Below are 21,277 nucleotides of genomic sequence, written 5' to 3'. Positions count from 1 at the left end.
TTAGTTTCTTATATTCTTGGTTCTTAACAATGAGAGGTGTTTTATTCTCTTCACAATGTTTCTTCACAATTTCCTTTGACAGTTCAGGTTCCCTGGAGTTAGTTTAAAACTGTTTTCCCTTCACAAGAGATCCAAGGTCCTCATCAGAGCCAACCACCCCCTAGAAACTGCAGGAATTAAGGGTTATATTTTCTTAGGAAAAGAAGATTCTTCTTTTGACTTGAAAGGGAGTCTACCCAGTGACTCATGCCAAAACACACTCCCGGGTCTATGGTGTCTGTGTCAAGAGGGCTTCAGCTTCTGCTGACACTTATACTAGAATTCTTAAGTAGAATCACTTCAGGATAGTGATGTTTGAGTTAAGGCAAACATTTCCTCTTCCCTCACTCTAGAGGGGGAACCTGTCTGATCCCTGTTGGACTCACTCACAAAACTCTCTCTGAACAATCCTGTCAGAAACCAACTGTCAGCCCTCCAGCCAGGTTCTAACTGACCAGTCAGAGAGGAGGGAGCAGCCTGTCACTCAAGCTCTCTATTCCAAGCAAGAGTTAACTCTTTCCCTTCCAACTCTCTGATTACTGCACTTAGAAAACTTGCTTTAAAGTGCAGTCTGTCACACTTGTTATACATATTGCTACAACAGTATATCAATATATTGATATCCTAGTACTGATTTTTAAAAAAATATTGGGTAGTGGGCAGTGCATCTGCTTCCCACCGGCCTGGTACGTCTTTTTGCCTCCCGAGCCCATTCCCCAGTCCTCCCTCCTCTCACTGGCCAGGTGAGTGGCAGCGGGGGCGGGGCAGAGGCTGGGAGTGGGGGATCCGCCTCCCCGACCAGGAGACCTGGCAGCCCTGTTCTTGTCCTAACCTACCTCACTGGGTTGTTCCTTTTTTTTTTAATAAAATTTTATTGGTGAGCGAATAAACAAAAGAAATTTTTTTCCAAGTTTGACACATATAATCTCATTATTCCCCTTGCTCTATCCCCCCACCCTTTTCTTTCCCCCTCCCTATTGACTTACAACAGCTTTCCAACCCTTAACCCTTCTTATTGCTTAAGTCTAATTCATTTATATTTTCCTACTGCCTCTAGATCATAATATCTCTTACTCTAAGCACATTCTTATTTTTTTACATAAATTCTATCAAGCATACTATCAATATAGTGTATATCATAACAATATAACACAACAGTATGGTATAATATATAGCCAGATTCTCAGTGTCTCTTACTTTAGACATTTTCTATTTCTCTTCTTTTAAATATATATTCCATCAAATATACTATCAATATAGTATATATCACAAAACTTAGATTGTATGCTATGCCACCAATGTAGCACAGCACACAACCCAATATAACCCAACCACATAATATATTATAATATAATGTCTGATACGCTACCTTATTGTTTTATACTATATACTACGCACTGTATACCTCATTAATATATCTGTTTAACCATTTTTGTTGTCCCATATGTTCAATGTAAAATTCCCTTAAATATTATATTTGCTTAGATTATAGTTACATTCCCCCTAAGTGGTAAGATCCCTTCTCTCTTCCCATTACGACATTATTCTTTTAAAAATTTTCAAACTGCCACAGTTCTCCTTTTACATCCCATTTTTTTTTCCAAAAATTGTTTCAATTTCCCCCAGTCAACAATATATTGTCCTAGGTCAAGATCTTTAAGTTTCCTTGTCAATTTGTCCATTTCCGCCATGTACAGCAATTTATAGATCCAATCTTCTACAGTTGGTATTTCTTGTGTCTTCCATTTCTGCGCGTACAAAAGTCTTGCTGCTACAGTCATGTAAAATAACAATGTTCTATACTGTGCTGGAACTGCCTCCATTCCCAAGTTCAGTAACAACAGTTCTGGGTTCTTGTTTATTTGTATTTGTAAAATCTCATTAATTGCATCAATTATTTCACCCTAGTACTGTTTGGCTACCTCACATGTCCACCACATATGATATAATGATCTTTCATGCTTTTTACATTTCCAGCATTTGTCTGACATATTAGTATTGCCTAGCGCAATTTTCTTTGGTGTTAAATACCATCTGTAAATCATTTTGTACACATTTTCTTTAATGTTCGTACAAGTTGAAATCTTCACTGTATTTTTCCATAAGTACTCCCATGCCTCCATTGTTATTTCTTTATGAAAATTTATTTCCCACTTCACCATCTGGACTTTTACTGTTTCGTCCACCGCAAACCATTTTAAAAGTAATTTGTAAATCTTAGATATTTCTTTCTTGCCTTCTTGTAATATCACTTCCTCTAACTCCGAATTTTCCAGTCTTATACCTCCTCTCAGGCAGTCCGCATTGTAAAGATCTCTGATCTGTCTATACTGAAACCATCCATAACAAGGAGACAATTCTTCTTCTGTCTTTATTCTCAGCTTTGAATATTGTATTTGTGTAATCTTGTAAGTTAGGCATTGCTGTTCGTTATCAACAGTTCTCGGATCTATTACTTCATACGGAACTACCCATGAAGGAATTCCATCTTCCATGTACACCTTATATTTCTTCCAGACCGTGAAGAGGCTTCTCCGAATATAATGATGCAAGAACATAGAGTCCGCTTTCACTTTGTCATACCACATGTATGCATGCCATCCAAATATTTTTTTATGTCCCTCCAGGGCCAGCAACTTGCGATTTTTTAACGTTATCCAGTCTTTCAGCCATACAAGACATACTGCCTCATGGTACAGTCTTATGTTGGGCAGTTGCAAGCCTCCTCTTTCTTTAGCATCTTGTAAAACCTTCATTTTCACCCGTGGTTTCTTGCCTGCCCACACAAAATTTGAGATTTTCCTTTGTCATTTATCAAATTGTTTGGAGTCTCGAATAATTGGTATAGTTTGCAACAAGAACATCACACGTGGTAAGACATTCGTTTTTACTGCTGCAGTTCTTCCCAGCCATGATAAGTTCAGTTTGTTCCATTTTATTAAGTCTCTCTCTATTTGTATCCACAATTTCTCATAGTTATTTTTAAACAAATCTATATTTTTCGCCATCAATTCTATGCCAAGATATTTTACTTTATTAGTCACCTCACAGTCTGTTATCTCCATTAGCTCTTGCTGTTTCTGTTTGGTCATGTTCTTACATAAAATCTTTGACTTCTTTTTGTTCACATAAAATCCAGCCAGATCTCCAAACACTTTTATTTTCTCTATTACCTTTGGCATATTTTCAATTGGATCCTCTACTATTAACATTATGTCATCCACAAAAGCTCTGACCTTGTAGGAAAACTCTTTTATTTTCTTACCTCGGATTGTGTCGTCCTCACATATTTGGATTGTTCCATAGATAAAATACAAAGAGGAAATAACCAACTATCTATAACTATCTGTTACTCCTGTGTCAGCCCTAGAATTGTTTATGTTCTGTTTCAGCATTTTTTCAACTCTGTATTGGATTCTTGTTAATGTTATGTCTTTGTAAACTTGTGTTTCTTTACCCTACGGCATTGTTTATGAAATTGTCCTTGATACTGACTGTACTAGTCTTACACTTCGTAATCCACCTTGAGTCTCAGTGAGAAAGGTGAACCATAAATGACATAAATAAAATAAAATAAAATAAAATAAAATAAAATAAAATAAAATAAAATAAAATAAAATAAAATAGGCACAATGATGTGACTTACAGAAGTGACATCATCATGCCCAGTGGTGGGCATGCTCCTGTGCTTCACAGGGGCCCAAACTGCCCCCAGTGAAGTGTGACAACATGCCCACCAGCGGGCACAATTATGGAACTTCTGGAAGTGACATCATTGTGCCTGCCCGGGAGCATACGTGGTTTGCACGTGCACAGAAAAATCTGAAGATAAGTACCAGGTCCCCCTCCCCTTTCTGCCAGGTGGGTAAGAGGACCTGGCAACCCTAAACAAGAGATGATCTTCAAGACTGAGTGGGGATCTGAACCCAGGTCTCCTGCATCCTAGAGTTGATACTCTCCCCAATACATTCTTCTGGCTGAGTTCTCAGCACAGACCATGGTCAATTGTTTTAAACTTTAATTTTGAAATGATAAATATATCCAGGTGGGGTCTTATTGATCCTGCGCCCTTGGGAAAGAGTCCAGAATGGGGCACCAGAATCACAGCCCCCCTGTTGCCCTCTCACTAGGGCCAACTCCAGCCAGCCTTTCAGGATATGGATGACAGGCTGTGGCAGATAGACCCCTGTACTATTATAATAAGAATCCAGGCACTTGGTTAAAAGGTCTTATTCATGAATCAGATCATTTCCACAGATATGTCCATAGTATTACTCAGAAGCAAGGTAAGCAACTAAGCAGTAAGAACAGGTTGACAGGAATGGTAACATGTGAGAAAACCCTTCCTCTTAAAGAATACGATTACTCCTTTCCCCCCCTCCCCTCAGGAAAACATAACTTTGGTGCGAACCCATCCTGAAAACTCCTTGCATATTTTAACTATCAAGTCTAGACACAGAGAAAGTGGGAGATTAAAGTTGAAACACAGTAATTCATGGGAGCAAGTAGTGTACAAGGTGAGAAGCACTGGAAGCTTCAAAGCTGGAAGATAAGGCACCTGCAACTTCAACAAGCTTGTGAAAGCAAAGCAGTTATGCCATTGCCAATATGGCATCAAGGTACAGCATTAAACACTGGTTCAGAATAACTGGACAGCCTCACACAATGACATGGATGGGGCACAGACATGACACAGCCCTTGAAGTGCAGCCAAGGGACCATGTGTGTGCTTCCTCCACTGAGCTGGCTGCTGAGGGGGCAGGGCCTGCTGCCAGTGCTTTGCCAGCTGCTGAGGGGATGTACATGCACTGCCCCCTCTGAGCCAACTGTCTAAGCCCTAGAGGGGGCAGCTACAGCTACACACAGCAGGAAGCCTGCTCTCCCTGTTCTTTCCCCCACAGTGTGGGGCAGAACAGTGGGCTGTTGGGGCCCTGTCCAGCTCAGGGTCTGGAGCAGCTGTCCTGAATCACCTGGGCTAAAACCTCCCGAAATGTATCTAATCCTTATGGTACAAAATCTTGGATATATGAACTAAATGTAGACATTGTTACCACTCTAAGCATATAGACAACCAGATACAAAAGCTCATGTCTGAAATTTAGAAAAGTATGTATTTTATCAGGTTTTGGTATCTCTGAATTTTAAATGTAAATAATGCTAATTTTCACTCAGTAATGGTCATAGTAATAGAAATATCAACTATTCTTATATTATGTTTTCTGTTTTCACATATCTTTGAGGTGGGGTGAGCCTCAGTCACTTTCCACTTAACTGAAAAGCTACAAGTATCACTCAAAACATTATTCAGTGCAGTCATAACATGTTTAAATATGTATTTGAAGAATATTAAAAGTACAGATCTGGTATCATGTTCAAGCAGGGTCAAAACTTCTCACCTGGCCAAAGTCTGAGCTGCTTGAGTTTATAAGGCAGCTTTCATTTCTATCCCACCTAGACCGCTGAGTAATGGCCCCAATTTCTGAAAGTTCAGCCCAGCTTCCCTCCCAGTTGCTAACTTTCCACCAGCCATCCCTTACTCCTTCTGCACAATTAAAAGCTGATCTGAACTGCTATAGTACCTTCTAGCTCCCACTGTTTTAAAATTCCAGTTATGATTCTCTTGAATGTATCAAATTCTACCTATTATAGCCATTCATATTTTTGCAACTTGATTAAAATCTGCACTGCCAGCTTTCAGAATTATTTCTTTCTATAAACAATGCAGAAAGTTCATAGAAATGTCTTCTTCTTTTTTTTTTTGGCCACAGATGAGATTTCAAAATTTCAGCTGAAACTATTATTCAAGTACAGACTTGATCTTTTTAGATATTGGTGGTTAGCAACAGCAGGCAATTTTTCTTCTGAAAGAAACATAGTTCTTCAAAGATTGCGGTATCTTTTTTCATGAAGCTCATTTGACTTTGCTGCTTTGTGGGTTAAGTAAGTTTTTTAAAAGATACTTTGTGTTCTACACCTGTGTATTCTGATGATTCAGTCTTTTTGTACTGAAATAAATTAGTCTTTAATGAGTACTGCACACAAACATGACATTTAAATAGTTCACTCTAGTCACCAATTAATCATTCTTCCTTCTTGCCATAGACAGCATTCATGTCTTTGCTGATAACTAATTAACTTTACCCCCGTTGAGCACCTAGCAACTGGGTAGCTGAGTTTCGTAACACTCAGTGCTTCAGCCCATTAGATAATTAAAAGAACATCCTGCTCCTAGATTGGATTTGTTACTTTCTGGCCCAACATAATAAAGAAAACTCAAATACCAAATTAGCAGATGTTTGTTGTTTAGCAAATACACTGTCAGTTTTTTAAAGATGGTTTTATTATTCTAGAATCATGGGTTAGCTAAATACACAAATATAGCTCCCTGGTAAAGAGAGAGTGTCACTTTGGAGTCAAACGACAAATTTATGGAAAGTTTTTTTTAATGTTTTAAAATGTTTATTATGAAACAGCAGATTACATTGTAAAAGTACCCACAGTACAAGATGGTACAATAATAGGGAATAGAGGGGAGATTAATAAAAACAGGTAAAAACAATATTTAACATTGAGTGGAAAGTATTTTTAAATGGCTTCAAAAGAGATGACTTAAGGAATTCCGTGTTGTGGTACTGAAGGAGGAATACGAGACTGACCCTTAGGAGACCAAGACACACTCCACCAGTAATGTCTCCTATCCAAGGAATCATATCGAAATCACTGTGTTCTTGTATAAATCCAATTCATTTCAAGGTGTGCAAAAGAAAATCACAGTTACTTGTATGCCATTATTAAAAAATCCTACCTCTGCCAGTGGCTCAGGGTAATAAACAAAGTGGCAGGAGGACCCTTTCCGAAGCCACACCCTCAGAACTGGACATTTTCCCATAACCATAGTTTTGTATTTGTTGCATTCAGTTAAGTGAATGGCATTCTCTATATATGCAGAAAAAATAGCAGCCGTACAATTTCTTCTTCAGTTGTAGGATTGAGTTCTAGCACTGAAAATATGTTAGAGAAATTCAATTTTGTGGTTTTTAATGACGGAGTGGAGCATCCAATTATATATTTAATCATCTAATTCTATATTTGGCATACTTTGGTTTGGTTTGTACTATCACTAATAGTTTACTTGGACTGTATGTGAAACAGTTCTGGCCTAATCTGTTCTTCACTTCTGAAATCAGTAAATCATACCCATTGTCTCTAATCCTAGCTATAGTGGTGTGGACAAATATTATACAGTTCTTTTTGTCTTGGCCTTTGTCTGACACCTTTTTCTTCTACCTTAATGATGGCTTTTAATAATTGTTTTTTGTTTAATATTAAAATGATATATATGCTTTTACCTGTAGACCTCTTGTTTCAAGTTTGTATTTTCATTACTCAATAAGCCCTGAGAATATCGTATTTGTACAGAAAGGTAGCAATATTTACTCCTTAATTCTGCATGCAAATTCTGCTGTTTCTTATCATGGCTCTCTCCCATTGCTTAATGTATCAATATCCCATAAACTCACTTTTCATACACTGCACTGCTCTCCATATGTTTCAAAATTTTACAGGAACACAAGCAAGAGAATTGAAGTTACCTCGGGTAATATTTTTAAACAGACTGAGAAAGATCAATTAGATAAATAACTGCTTTCGGGAAACTTCTGCCTTGCTGTCCCCTATAAATTACTTTCTTAAAAATAGTTCTGTGATTAATCTCAGAAATTTAAGGGCTGCCTCTTTAATGTGACTCAATCTTTGGCTAACTTGGTAGAAGTAAATAATATTTCCCAGTCTGTGGTGGTTTCATTGTTTCGCTGAAGAAATGAATGACAGTGTTTCTAAAAGAAATGTAAAAGAGTGTCTGTTAAATGTTTTGAACCATCAGGTATTCTTTGTGTTGGATCGCACAACTTTTTCCAAATCAAGTTCACTTAATAAAATGACAAACAGTTGAACAGACAGGCTTGCTGTGATTGACATAGGAAAAAAGAGTCATGTTTTAGATTTCCTAGTTCTAGAGTCATTCTGTCCACTTTCCTAGTTCCTAGAGTCATTCTGTCCACTTCTTAGAGTGAGTAGACAGCATTTTAAGATTAACTGAAATAAATAAGTCATTGTAATTGATTCTGAATTCTTACACAAGAGTATGATTGCTATGCATGCATCTTCAGGCTCTTCCTCAAACTAGATTAACCAATGTTCTTGGCTTTTTTATTTACCATAGCAGCAAATAAATACATAGGAATAAATGAAACATTCCAAAGGCTGAAGCAAGAAGACACAGCAATGCAAACATTTTATCTAGGGATACCTGTATTTTTCCCCTCTGCCATTGCTAAAAGCATACCAGAAGGACAGTCTTAATGGAGAAAACAACATTGGAGAAAAATTGTTAACCTCCCTCTTCCCCAGCACTATAGGCTCAATTCATGCTGGGTCCCTGCTTTTCAGGGCTGGAAAATTTGTTGGGAGATCCAATCACAGAATTCCAGGGCCACATAAGAGTTTGAGCCCTTACTAAAGGATTGCTTTGTATACTAAAAAAAACAAACAAACCATGGCATGATAGCTCTTTTGAGGCGAAGCATTATAAATATGTCAATAGATGTTTTTGTCATTATGGGCTTGATCTAATGGAGGTCAGGAACAGGGGAAGATTGGCCAGAAGCACACTAAGCCAAGAGGACACGGGGCTCCTCTTAGCTTGAGCCAAATTGACAGTAGCACGGGAGAAAATGACAGGTGACCCCTATGCCTGTTGTTGCTGCTGACCATATTTGAACCAAGTGGCCCAAATGGCCCTGTGGCACTCAGCTTGCTCCTGTCCATTAGCAAACCTCCAGGAAAGCTGCAACTTAGCAGGAAATTTCATGGTAAGTTAAAGGAGCAATCTACTCTTGCTGAGGAGCAAACAAGTCATTGCAGGCATTGCAGGTATTACAGGAATGTCTAAAATAGCCAAAGTAACAGATATTTGAGGAATAATGTATAATTATATTTTCTAGGGTGCATAAAAACACTACATTTTAATGGGTAGGTCTAATAATTACTATGCTATTTTTAAAAGAAAGTTGATTTTAATAAATCTATTTTTTCTCGATGATTTAAATTACTAGTTTAACAGTGCAATCCTAAACAGAGTTACACCCTTCAAAACCCATTCAAGTAATGACCTTAATATAACTCTGTTTAGGGCTGCGCTGTAAATCACTTTAATTTAAAATCGTCCCACTTTGTCATACGGTTGATCTATCATTTAATTTTTATTTATTATATATTTATCCCACTGATGACAAAGTCTCAGGGCACCTTACAACAGTTTTTCTAAATGTAAACATTTCTGCTCCCAAGGGGATCACAATCTAAGAATTAAATGGTTTGTGGAATAAAAGAAACAAAACGTATATTTTAAATGTATTATCGAGATGTGCAATATAATATACAAAAAAAAACCAGACTCCTGCCTGGAAACTCCTATAATGGGCTACGTATCCAACTCACACAGACAACAGAAGGACAAGGAATTGCATTATGAGTGGGACATGTGTTCATAGAACAGAACTTACCTCTACTTTCTCATTGCAGCCTGCTGTAATAATTAGTGGATCCTTTGGAGCAGGTGCAACTTGGGAGTCTGCAGTAGGAGATAAATCGTCAGTAATCTTTTAGCCAAGGGTAAATGGCCCAGGCACAAACAGACGGAGACTCATAATACAATCCTAGAGAAATGATGGGTGTTTAGACTGAAGTAAATCTCTTTAGGATTACATGTGTTAGGATCAAATCCAGTGTTTTTTACAGACAACTGAAGAAATGGCTGCTTCTTGAAGGGGAATGTACTACTTGTTACCCAATGTTTCAAGATGTTAAATTATGTAAAACTTGAAAAAGAAAACCCAAACACACTCAAATTACAAAGCTGTCATTTTGTTTGCTGTGATGTGAATAATTTCCACAGGATGGTGCTAGAGTTACTTTTTCCTTGTCTCTTTTTTCCCCCTCCCATGTTGCCTACCATGTAGTTCTAGAGAGTAGTTATGATTTGTTCCTAAGAACAGAATCAAATCTCTTTCTGCCACTGAAGGTATTTTATATACCCAGTGAGGATCTTCCTAACATGGTGATCTTTGGCACCTCTGCCTCAAATTCATTGTTTAGCTGCAAGCCTACCTTCTCCTCTCCTTCTCGTGTTCCAAATTACAATCCGAACTCATCATACTATCTTTAAAAACAGCACTTTAGGGACAAGGCAAAACATAACCAACTCTGCCAGCAACTCACTTGAGTGGTTCTGCTTTCAGATGTGCCAATAAAACATTATGCAGTCAAAGATACCTGTACAAGGATCTCTTGCAAGGTTATAAAGGAACTCTTTAATTGTACATTTTGCAAGGATCTGCGCCTGAGCATCCTCTGATTTTGCAAGAGATTCTTGGGTATGCTCCCATCAGCACCATATCTTGGACCAATTCTGGGACTAGAAATGCTTATTAAACAAAGAGTTTCAGCTGCTGATTAGAACCATGAGCATGTGGTCCCAATATGATACAGAATAGAGATTATAAATTTTGAACTGTATCTATGAATTAACTACATGTGGTGACCTTTTTGTAGCAAAAAAAAAAAATCTGAAAAATGGCTGAAAGCCCGACATCTGCTAAGTCCCGTTCTCCAGCTGGTGGAGCAAAGAAGCCTAAAGATAAAGGATCACCAAAACCTAAAGGATCACCAAAAGGTTCAGCCAAAGGAAAACAAAAACTTTCTGGTATGTCTACTACTAAAGAAATAATTTGTCTGATCTATAGGTCAAACAATATTCATAACTGCATACTATTCCTTTTCTCTTTCTATGATGCTTAGTTTAGCTTTAAAAAATCTTTGAAAATGTAGTGGATTGCTCTGTGAAAGTTTTAACTCAGTCTGCAGCTATAGTGGAAAAAGAGGCAGTGCAAAGTGAAGTTGTGCGGGGTGCCAGGAAGAAGGAAAGAGAAAATAGTGTGGGGAGGGATAAAGGGGGAAATGAGGTATCCCCACAAGCCTTGCAAGTCTCCATAACAGGAACAGGGCCAGGCTCAGCCAGCACCACACAATTGGGCTAGAGTTTTCCCAAGGAGAAACTGCTAGAGGAGGGAAGGTGGGGAAGCTGAAGACAAAGGGGCTGATAAAGGAATGCCGACTTGTTGGTAGGAAGGAGCGAAGGAAGCAGGAAAAGGGGGAGGCTCTGGGGGCTTTCAGGGGAGGGAAAGAGAAAATAGTGAGAGGGCAGAAATGAGATTCCCCCTACAACTCCTGAGGGTCCCCACTTGTAAAGTCATATTTTTCTGCATACTTGGGCATCCTTCCAAGAATTCAGAAGAAACTCATTCTTTGTCTTTTTGTTGCTTTCATGATTGGCATGGGTGGTAGGGTTCCAAATCTGGGCTGGAAAATTCCTGGAGATTTTGGGAGTGGAGCCTGGGGGGCAGGGTTTGGGGAGTGGGGGAACCTCTACAGGGTATATTGCTATACATTCTCCAAAGTTGCTATTTCTCCATGATAACTGATCTCTGTACCCTGGGGATCTCCAGTTACCACCTGGAAGTTGGCAACCCCAATAGGTAGGGCATAATGTCTTAAATTTTGGCACATTCAGGCAAAGTCAGGAAACAATTGTTAGCCATAGTAACTGAAGTTCAGAGAGAAGATTCTTCTGAATACCAGATAATGGGAGTGCGCTGTTGCTTTTATGGTTGTATACTTCCCAGACGTGGCTTAGTGGTCATAGTAGGAAGTAAGATTCTGCTGAACTGCATGAGCCCTTGATCTAGTTCTACAGGCATCTTCTTATGCAAGGACTGCTTTATTTCATTTCAGCTAAAAAAGATGAGGAACTTGACCTGTCTATGGCAAGCATGGGTAAGTTCTACATAGGAAATCTGGTTCGGTGTATATGGTATGCCACATCCTGAAGACTGTAAACAAGGTAAAAGAAAATGAGATGTTTCTGACCCTCAGTTGAAAGAGGGAACGGTCTGGAACCATATTTACTCAAAAGGAGGATGTCTGAATATAAGACTACCCCTTAAACATTTTATACACACATGAATTATTATTATTGGACATAACTGCAACTTGTAAGCAATTATAAGATGACCCCCTTTTTATGGTATACTTCCCCCTCTTTTTTATGGCATACCTGTAAAAACCTAGTCTTGCCTTTGAGTAAATAATGTACATAAAGATAAACACATTGGAGCATTGCAGAATCTATAGTAGTGGGGAGCAGATCCATTACCTGACATTCATAAACACAAAATTCTAATGAAAGGGATCAAGATAAGATCTGAGGAAGCATTAAAGAGTTGTTGTGTACAAAATCACTAGCATCACCTGGCTGAATCCATGAACAGCCAGCCCTAAATTAGCATTAGGCAAGAATTCACTTATGAAGCCAGCAATGGAATTGTTGCAAGAAGAGGGGGGCGCAATTTGGAAATCTTATTCTATCTCTGTAAATCTAAGCTCTTAGGTACTTGAGTAGGCTAATTTCTCCTTATTCTCTCTTTTTTCCTATTAACTGACTACGGTGACCACCTTTTCCACACTGCCAGCCCTCTAAACCTCCCTTCACAGGTTTGAGGCTTCCCCAGAAGTAAAGGGCTGTCACTACACACCACCTGTCTAACCTCCAATTTAGTAGGCAGAGAGTCCTCACCCAGGTCCTCACAGGGTCCCCTCAATCCTCTTCCAGAGGCTCCACCAGATACGCAGCCTGTTCCCTCTATTTATTTCCCCTCTATTTATTTCCTATTGCCCAGAACTATTGGGGAAAGGGAACTTAGAGTTTACTTTCCCTATATATACACTGCCACCATTTGGTCATGATGACCAGAGTGTTTGATGTTTGTATGTGTATAATACTTTCACTCAATAAAAGCAAAAAGGGTTAAAACAAAAACAAAACAGAACTTTTATTTACAAGATAGAATGTAGGAATTAATGTTTTCAAAACTCATATATATTGTGGCTAAACGGGGAATAATTATTATGTAATAGAACAGATCTACAGCCAGCTATCTTTCTGCTGCCTCCATCAGCAGCATCCAAAACTCTTCTCTTTTCTCTCTCTTCTCCAGTGCACCTCAACTGCCACACTGGCCCTGCATTCCATCTATTTTCATTGGTTGATTCTCAAGAGAGGCAGAGCTGGAGCCAGTCCTGTCCGTCACACTGACAGTATTTTGTCTTTTCTGGACCAAATATAGTACCCATTAGGCTGCTATTTTAGATCTTTCTTTTGGTTAATTTACAAAGGCATGCTTTTCTCAAAACCTAGGGATTAATTCCTGCCACTTAAGTAGAAACTCATCACTTGTTTGTAGGTGGCCTGGTTTTGCTGCTTTCAATATTCACACATGGGCCAGTCAGTTTACTATTAGATGCTGTGATTCATGCAACCAACCGTGGATTTGTGAACACATTTCTGTTTCAGACGGTATTTTACAGTGTTCTATTTCAAACAACAGTATTTTAAATTGAGTTTAGCTCTTGAAACTCAGAGGTACAGGCATCTGTCTTCTTGCCAAAATTATAGACATGCCCTTTCATAGTTTCTAACGAACAACTGTAGTTGAGCAGGTGCAGTGGAGGACTGGTAACAGAAAGGCTTAAAGGATAAATGAAAGATTTATCAAATGTAACGTATTAAATATTAGACATTTGCCGAGGGATTTAGATTTCTGGATGAGAGAGATTAAAATCAGATTTATTGTCTTGTCAGTTCTAAAAAGGATTAAGTAGTTTGGGGGCGGGGGGGGGGGGAATTCCCAAAGCATGTGTGTTTAACTATTACAAAGTTTAGATTTACTATAAATCAGTTTTATAATAACCACAAATATGAATGACATATCCTTTGACACCACAATCCATTGAAGTCATCCATAATGGCTGCCCATTAATTGCAACAGAGGCAGCAGACCTAATGTGTGAATTAGCTTGTGTACTTTATAGTGCAATCCTAACCAAAGTTACATCTTCTAAGTCTATTGAAGTCAATGGCTTATAGCAAGAAAGGCTGGTCTTGAACAAGCCCCTGACATTTGTCCATATTGCAACTTCAGTCTTGATCTCAAGTGATAAGGGATTTTGTATATACAAAGAATACATAACAAGAGAAATAAAGGCATAATACTGTGAGAAAAACTATCAGTATTAAGTGTATTGTCGAAGGCTTTCACGGCCAGAGAACGATGGTTGTTGTGGGTTTTCCGGGCTGTATTGCCGTGGTCTTGGCATTGTAGTTCCTGACGTTTCGCCAGCAGCTGTGGCTGGCATCTTCAGAGGTGTAGCACCAAAAGACAGAGATCTCTCAGTGAGAGATCTGAAGATGCCAGCCACAGCTGCTGGCGAAACGTCAGGAACTACAATGCCAAGACCACGGCAATACAGCCCGGAAAACCCACAACAACCATCAGTATTAAATTTTAGTAACGCCTCTAAAGGAATTCAAAACTCCAATTGTACCTATTCAACAATGCACTGGAGATGTTAAAATATTAGCAACATTTTCCTTTGGGATGCTGGAAGCCTTGAAGTCAAAATTTGTTGTTGTTATTGCTTTTTCTTCTCTCAGGCCACCCAGAAATCTTTCCTCTGGTTCTTACTGAAAGTACTCAGGAAATATTTAACTGTCGTGCTGATATAGATGTCACAGCTGATAACCCTTACAAACTTGTAAAAAAAGAGGATATAATTCAGGATATGAAAACAAGAGCTGCTATTTCTGACTTTCACCCAATCAAAAAAATAATCCAAGTAAGTTGTCCCCTTCTCATCTCAGATATGTTGTTTGGGCAGGTGTATGGATTCAGATGCTAATTCCATGTGTCCATGTGTCCATGTGTTCCATGTGTCAGCCTGCAATGGCGTTTGAGGTCTTTCTATTAAAAATAGACAGTCCAGAAGTGCTGATGAGAATATTTTGACTATGTCAGATGGAACAATCCATCTCTATAGTGGAGTAATGTATAAGGCAGTTTTTTATGATTATTTTTTTAAAAAAGGGAAAGATAAGAAAGAATGGCTAAGTTAGCATGGTAAAACTGAAACATTTTGTAAGGTTGTGACTGAGCAGACAGAATGAGAATTAACATCTAAACTGGAGGGTGATTATTAAATGCACCAACTGAGTTTGATTTAAAAAATTTTTTAAAGCATTTATTAAAATTGATTTTAACTTCTTATAAACAATGATAACATTAAACTGGGTAGAAATTATTTGAAATGTTTTTAATCTACCTTTTAGGTTATAAAATGCTTCAGAAAATTTTGTTCAAAGGGTTTCTGCCAACTGGGCAGTATATATGTGTATATATATATATTCAATTAATAATGTATTACTATATCTACATGAAATATTTATACCAGTATATGTTCTCATAATTTTTAACATCTTTTCTCTTTGATTTGTATTTGTCAGTCAAGTATGTTCCTGAATTTAATTGTTGCATTCTATTGATTAATTGATATGCATTTCTATGTCTCTTTATTTCCCAGAAAACTTAAAAAATAAATGTAACATAGTCCTTCCTCCGGAGGGCACCTATGGGAGGGAGTGTGCTAGTTGCTTGGACCAGTATGAGGGCAAATTAAGGAGAAACTAGCCCTTTTGCAACATGCCAAACGTAGCTATTTTTTATGTTTATGTATTTAGACCCCACTTTTCTCTCCAGTGGGAAATCAAAGCCGCTTACAACACCATTCTTTCCTCCATTTCATCCACACAACTGCCCTATGAGGTGGGTTAAGATGAAAGTGTATAACTGTCTCAAGATCACCCAGCAAAATTTGTTGGCAGAGCTGGGATTTAAATCTGGTTCATTCTGATTCTTGTCTGACACTCTAACCACATCACAGTGGCTCTTTTTCATAGTAGGCTGGATCCAGTGGAGGCTTGATCCATTCTGCTAATGGAACTTAGCTGATATCCCCCTCCATTGTATATCTCTAACCCCCCACCCCCGCTGTTCCTGGGAGTCCCTTGTCCCCAGGAATCAGCTGTTTGTGGGGCATTTGGGGCTACAGTAGGAGCAGAAAGGTGAGAAAGTTGTTCTCAACAGATGGAAAACCCTTCTATGGGGTGCAAGAGAGTATATGGAGTAGAAAAGACCACAAAAGTAAGTGAACTGGCCCTGGCTGGGTAGATGAGGGAGTGCTGCAGAATGTGACTGTAAGGGATGGGAAAGGAATACATTTGTGAAGAAATTCAAGTGAAAGGTTTAATCTCTGAAACCGTGCTAAATAAAAAAAGACACTGCTGAGAAACTCTTAAGTCCATTACCATTGCATTAATATTGATTGTGAGTGACCAATTATAATAGCTGTTTCTTCTTGAGACTTATCAATTGTTCTTATTCACACAGGATTACCCTGGAGAAGAACTTCTGATAGTCTTTGACAGAGAATTAAAATATGGACAGATATTTTATCTTATTGCTACTGAAGAGGCCAAGGAAAGCATTTTAAATGTAAGGCATATGAACATCCAAAGCTCTGTTATAGCAAGTCAGAGAAATGTTCCAGCTCAGTATTGTCTACTCAGTTTGGGACAGGTTCTCCAGAGCCTCAGGTAGATAAAGATATTTTCCAACTCATTCTACCTGAGCGCCTTTAACTGACTCAACCTGACACTTTCTGCATGCAAATCATGCGCTCTACCTTTACAGGCATTGTGAAACTCTTTTGCATATTATTCCAAGCATGCCTGGATAGAATATCAAAGCAGTCTTCAGTTCTGAAGATTTGAGGGCACTTACGCTTTCTTAAGAGAGGGGCAGAAATTTCCATTGATTCTCCTCTCCCACTACAGCTCACTGAAATCCTCCTCCTCATTTTTTTAATCCCTGGAACAGCACGGTGGTAGGGTCTGCAGTGTGAGGGGCTAATTGGTAGAAAACATTACCCCCTTTTTAGAGAAGTGCCCATAAAACTTTGGAATGTAATTAGATACAGGCCATTAAGTTTTAATATTTACCTTCATATAGTAAATATCTATAAATATAGGCCTTTGAAAATATTTTCCCCCAATAGCCTCCAGAGCCAGAGGAAGAGGAAGGTGAACTTAAAGAAGGAAACCAAGAGGATTATGTTTATAAGCCTCCTGTGCACAAACCTTGGGTCTCTCTTGGAAGTGAAAAGGAAATTGAAGAAGAGTCTGTCAAGGAATTACCAGCAAAGGTTATAATTTTTCTTTCTTCCTTTTTTTTTTGTGAAGAAATTTTCCTTTATTTAGGCTATAAACATAGAGATAAAAGATATATATATAAGATGATAAACAAGTAAGAAAGAAAAAAATCCTAGAACTAAACTACAAATTGAGTTCCGATTTTCTCCACAACAAATATACATCATTTTCAATGTAACACTTATTCTGTTAACATAAGAGCCCTCTTTTTTCTGTTGTTCATGATTCTTAATCCATAAATCCGGATGTCATCAAGTCATTATTATCTATTGCATGTAAAAAGTCAATAAGCAGTTTCTGTTCAGACAAAAATGTAACTAATGTCTTTTCTCTAATCAGTGAAGTAAGTTTTGCCATTGAAGCAAATTCCAAAACTTTTATCCACCATTCCTCCATTGTAGGCAATGTTGGAGTTTTCCATTTTTGTGCATACAGTACTCTTGCTGCCGTGATCAAATATAAAAAGCAAAGGTTAGAGTTTCTACACATGTTATTCAGTCTTACTAACATTGTTTGCATTAAATCACATTATTATTTTAAACATTCAGACAGTAGGGTCCTATATAAATTCTTTTGGCTAGCAATGACTGGGAGCCAAGCTACAAGTGACAAATTACACTTGCCTGGCAAGTGAACAGACTCACGTGTATTCCTTCCTGTTCACTTGCCATTCACTTGCTCTCCACTTGATGAAGTGGAGTGATCAAGTTGATCAAGTGCCAGGCAAGTGTAATTTGTCACTTGTAGCTTGGCTCTGAGATCCTTTCATGAACTGTGAAGGGGATAGAATTAGAAAGCATGTAGGAAATAGGCCAGGGTTCAAATGTTGGTACTTAGGAAGGATAGCTTATAGGAAGGTGGCATGGTACAACCTTATCTTGTTAGATCTCAGAAGCTCATCAGGGTTAGTACTTGGATGGGAGACCCCCATGGATGACTCTGCAGAGGAAGGCAATGGCAAACCACCTCTGCTTCTCACTTGCCTTGAAAGCCCCAGCAGGGATTGCCATAAGCCAGTTTTGACTTGGCAGCATTTACACACAAACAAGGTATTTACCTTATAGACCTTCTGCTGGGTAAGTTACATTGATTACAAAATTTAAACTTACCTGGGCTTTGTGGGAAGGTCAGCCTATTTGTTGTTATATAGTGAATGTATGCTTAAAGAACAAAATCAATAAAGTGTTTCTTAAAGAAGACAGGGTTGTGTCAGTGAGATAAGTGTGTGAAATGCAAGGAATAGTTCCCATCTCCCATTAATTTTCAGGTGTTCTGCATAATGGAAACTACATGTTATATACATGAGCAGACTACTTCACAAACCAGCCTACAAAGACTACTGATGGGATGAATATCGTATATCTCTATGGACTTATACTAGCACATATAATTTGTGGGTTTAGTTACCATATGAAATACTGACTATTTTGAACGTGAAAATTTTGCAAAATTAAAATGCAAACAGATTAAGAGACTTTAAAGCTCTATTATTATTTATTTTTAAATTATCTTACAGTGAAATCCTGAATACAGCTCATTGACTCTGGTGGCTTTAGAAGGGTGTAACTTGGCTTAGGACTGCACTTTTAGTAACCTTTGTGTCATACCCTCAAGGCAATGCACAAGAAAAATAAAGAACTGCTTAACAACCAATAAAACACCTTTATACAAATATCAAAGCATAATATCTAAAATTGGCACTGCTTCAAGGAAGCACTTTCATCAAGAAATATTTTGGCAAAAATTGCAGATTAAATATATGATTTCTCGACCACACAAAGAGTTTGGGGTTCGGATTAAATTCTTCAACAGAAATGCTTCATCTGATAAATTTGGATATGTGGAATGTACAGCTTACCAAGATAAAAACTTCACCATTCGGCAACTTGAGAGAGATAATGGTATTCAGAATGTTCCACAAGAAAAAGAGACAGGTACTCAGACAAAATGGTAAGTATAAGTACCCATTTCAGCCAGGTTCCAAACAAACTTAACTATTTTAAATCTTCCCTAAAAGCAGTGTCAGGGCTTTAGAAAGAATACCATCTCAGATGTTTTCTATCACTTTTTCTTCCTTACCAAATGTGGCTTAAGCCAAAAATTATTAGAAAATAACAGCATTACATTTGAGATAGGGCTGCCAGTCCAGTGATGGCAACCTCTGGGAGACTAGGGAGGTGGCAAACCTGGCAAAACCTGTGCAACACCGCATCACCTCCAGCTGTGTATCTAGAAGTGATGTCACTATGTCATATGATGCTCTATGATTTTCCTAAAACTCTAAGGTAAAAACCATAGAGATCAAGGAAATTCCTAGAATGCCACATCATGCTATGTACCCAGAAGTAAAGTCATGGTGTTCCACAACACTGTTCCCCCCATTTCTCTCCACCTCTTTGTCAAGTAGCAGTGGGAAACAGGGCTCCAGAGATCAGTTACCCTACAAAATGGCAGTTTGGGGAGATGACACTATAGTATTCCATTTAGTTGAGGAGAAACAGAAGTCCTAGAGTCATATCACATCCTTGCTGAGCTCCCTCCCTGCCCAAACTCCATCTTCCTCAGGATCACTCCCAAATATTCAGGAATTTCTGAGGCTGGAGTTGGCAACATTGTTTGGGAGAGGAACTAGATATAACTCTGGACATGAATCTGCTACCAAAAATGTCAGCCCCATATGAAGTTTGTCCCACTTTCTCTATATGATTTATTTGGACTTACTGGTATTGTTTTCCCATCCCTGCAACTGACAGCCAGAGCTACTGAGCAGGGAAAAATGTCACATTAGAGAAATCAATGACTATTTCTAAAAAAGAATTTCAGACAAAGAAATTTCCTTCCCCATAACAATGCCAGTACTCCCCTTAGTGTTGTGAATTTTCTTCCCGTTTCTAAACAATGATTTTACCTTTCCATAGGACCTATCCAAAAAATGCAGCAACACAATATTATCCTAGAGAATTTTCAGAAGAAAAAAGAAATAAGTATTTGTCATCAGAAGATCTGAAAAACTTTATCCTCTCCATGGCTTTAAGGTTAAGTATCATGCTGTATCCATGAAAATGTATATTGAAAAGAATGCAAGAGTTTTGTTCCTACCAGCTGTGTATGTTGCCTAGTCAGTACCAGAGGCCTCCTAAATTTTCCCCTTATGTACCTCTGTGACTGATTGATGTGCATGAGCGCAGACACAGGCAAGTGATAGTGAATCATACAGAAGGACAGCCAGTGAGGTTAAAGAGTGCTGTTTGGCTGTGGATCTTCTTGTGAAATTAAGTGGGCGCAGCCAGTGCTGCTAACCCTTCAGTCCTTGATCAAGTCACCCTACTTTTCTCCTCAATGGGAACCCAAAACAATTTACAACATTGTTCTCACCAAGGTCTTAAAATCCAATCAGAATCCCCCCCCCTTTTCTTGCCATCAGGTTGCAGCTAACTTATGGCGACCCCATAGGTTTTTCAAGGCAAGGTTTGCCATTGCCTGCCTCTGCATAGTGACCCTGGACTTCCTTGGTGGTCTCCTATCCAAGTACTAACCAGGGCTGATCCTGCTTTGTTTATGAGATCTGATGAGATTGGGCTAGCCTGGGCTATCCAGGTCAGGGCAGTTTTCTTTACTAGGAATTTTCTTTACTAAATAGTAAATCCAACAGAGTCAGTGGGAATTCTTTCCTACTCTATGTGCCTAACAATGTGCAGCTGCTGTCTGAAATTTTAGCTTTTGTCAGCTGTTGAGATTTTTGAAGTGTCTGAAAAATACATATTCTCCTTACATGCCTTCTGCTTGAACAGCAGACATATCCCAGAAAGAGAAATTCCATGAGTATAAACAGAGCCAGGCCTTATCAGTACTCAGCTCCAGGATCTGTTTTTCAATACCAGGTCAAGATCCTCAGCATAAGAAGCAATGAATGACTGTGCATTTCCAGTGGTAAAGGATCATCGTTCCAGATTCTTAATCTGGGTTTAGTTTAATACTTTTGCTATAGAAGCCATCTTGAGCCATATGGCATTTTGAACC

The 21,277-nt window shown here is 38.5% G+C and overlaps 1 protein-coding gene across 1 annotated transcript in view; it reads left to right on the top strand.

The window, feature by feature from the left end:
• The window catches only part of DNAI3 (dynein axonemal intermediate chain 3), a 60,992-nt gene that overhangs the window by 3,213 nt on the left and 36,502 nt on the right, over positions 1 to 21,277 (top strand). The window contains exons 2-8 of the mRNA XM_054980740.1: positions 10,651 to 10,801; positions 11,890 to 11,931; positions 14,648 to 14,829; positions 16,437 to 16,541; positions 17,104 to 17,250; positions 19,008 to 19,207; positions 20,176 to 20,292. Coding sequence (XP_054836715.1) covers positions 10,672 to 10,801; positions 11,890 to 11,931; positions 14,648 to 14,829; positions 16,437 to 16,541; positions 17,104 to 17,250; positions 19,008 to 19,207; positions 20,176 to 20,292 — 923 coding nt within the window. The 5' untranslated portion in view covers positions 10,651 to 10,671. The remainder of the gene's footprint in view (positions 1 to 10,650; positions 10,802 to 11,889; positions 11,932 to 14,647; positions 14,830 to 16,436; positions 16,542 to 17,103; positions 17,251 to 19,007; positions 19,208 to 20,175; positions 20,293 to 21,277) is intronic.

Source organism: Eublepharis macularius, chromosome 5, assembly GCF_028583425.1.
Source record: "Eublepharis macularius isolate TG4126 chromosome 5, MPM_Emac_v1.0, whole genome shotgun sequence".
NCBI classification, from domain to species: Eukaryota; Metazoa; Chordata; class Lepidosauria; order Squamata; family Eublepharidae; genus Eublepharis; species Eublepharis macularius.
Note: the sequence above shows the minus strand (reverse complement) of the source record. Positions and strands in the feature narration are given on the sequence as shown.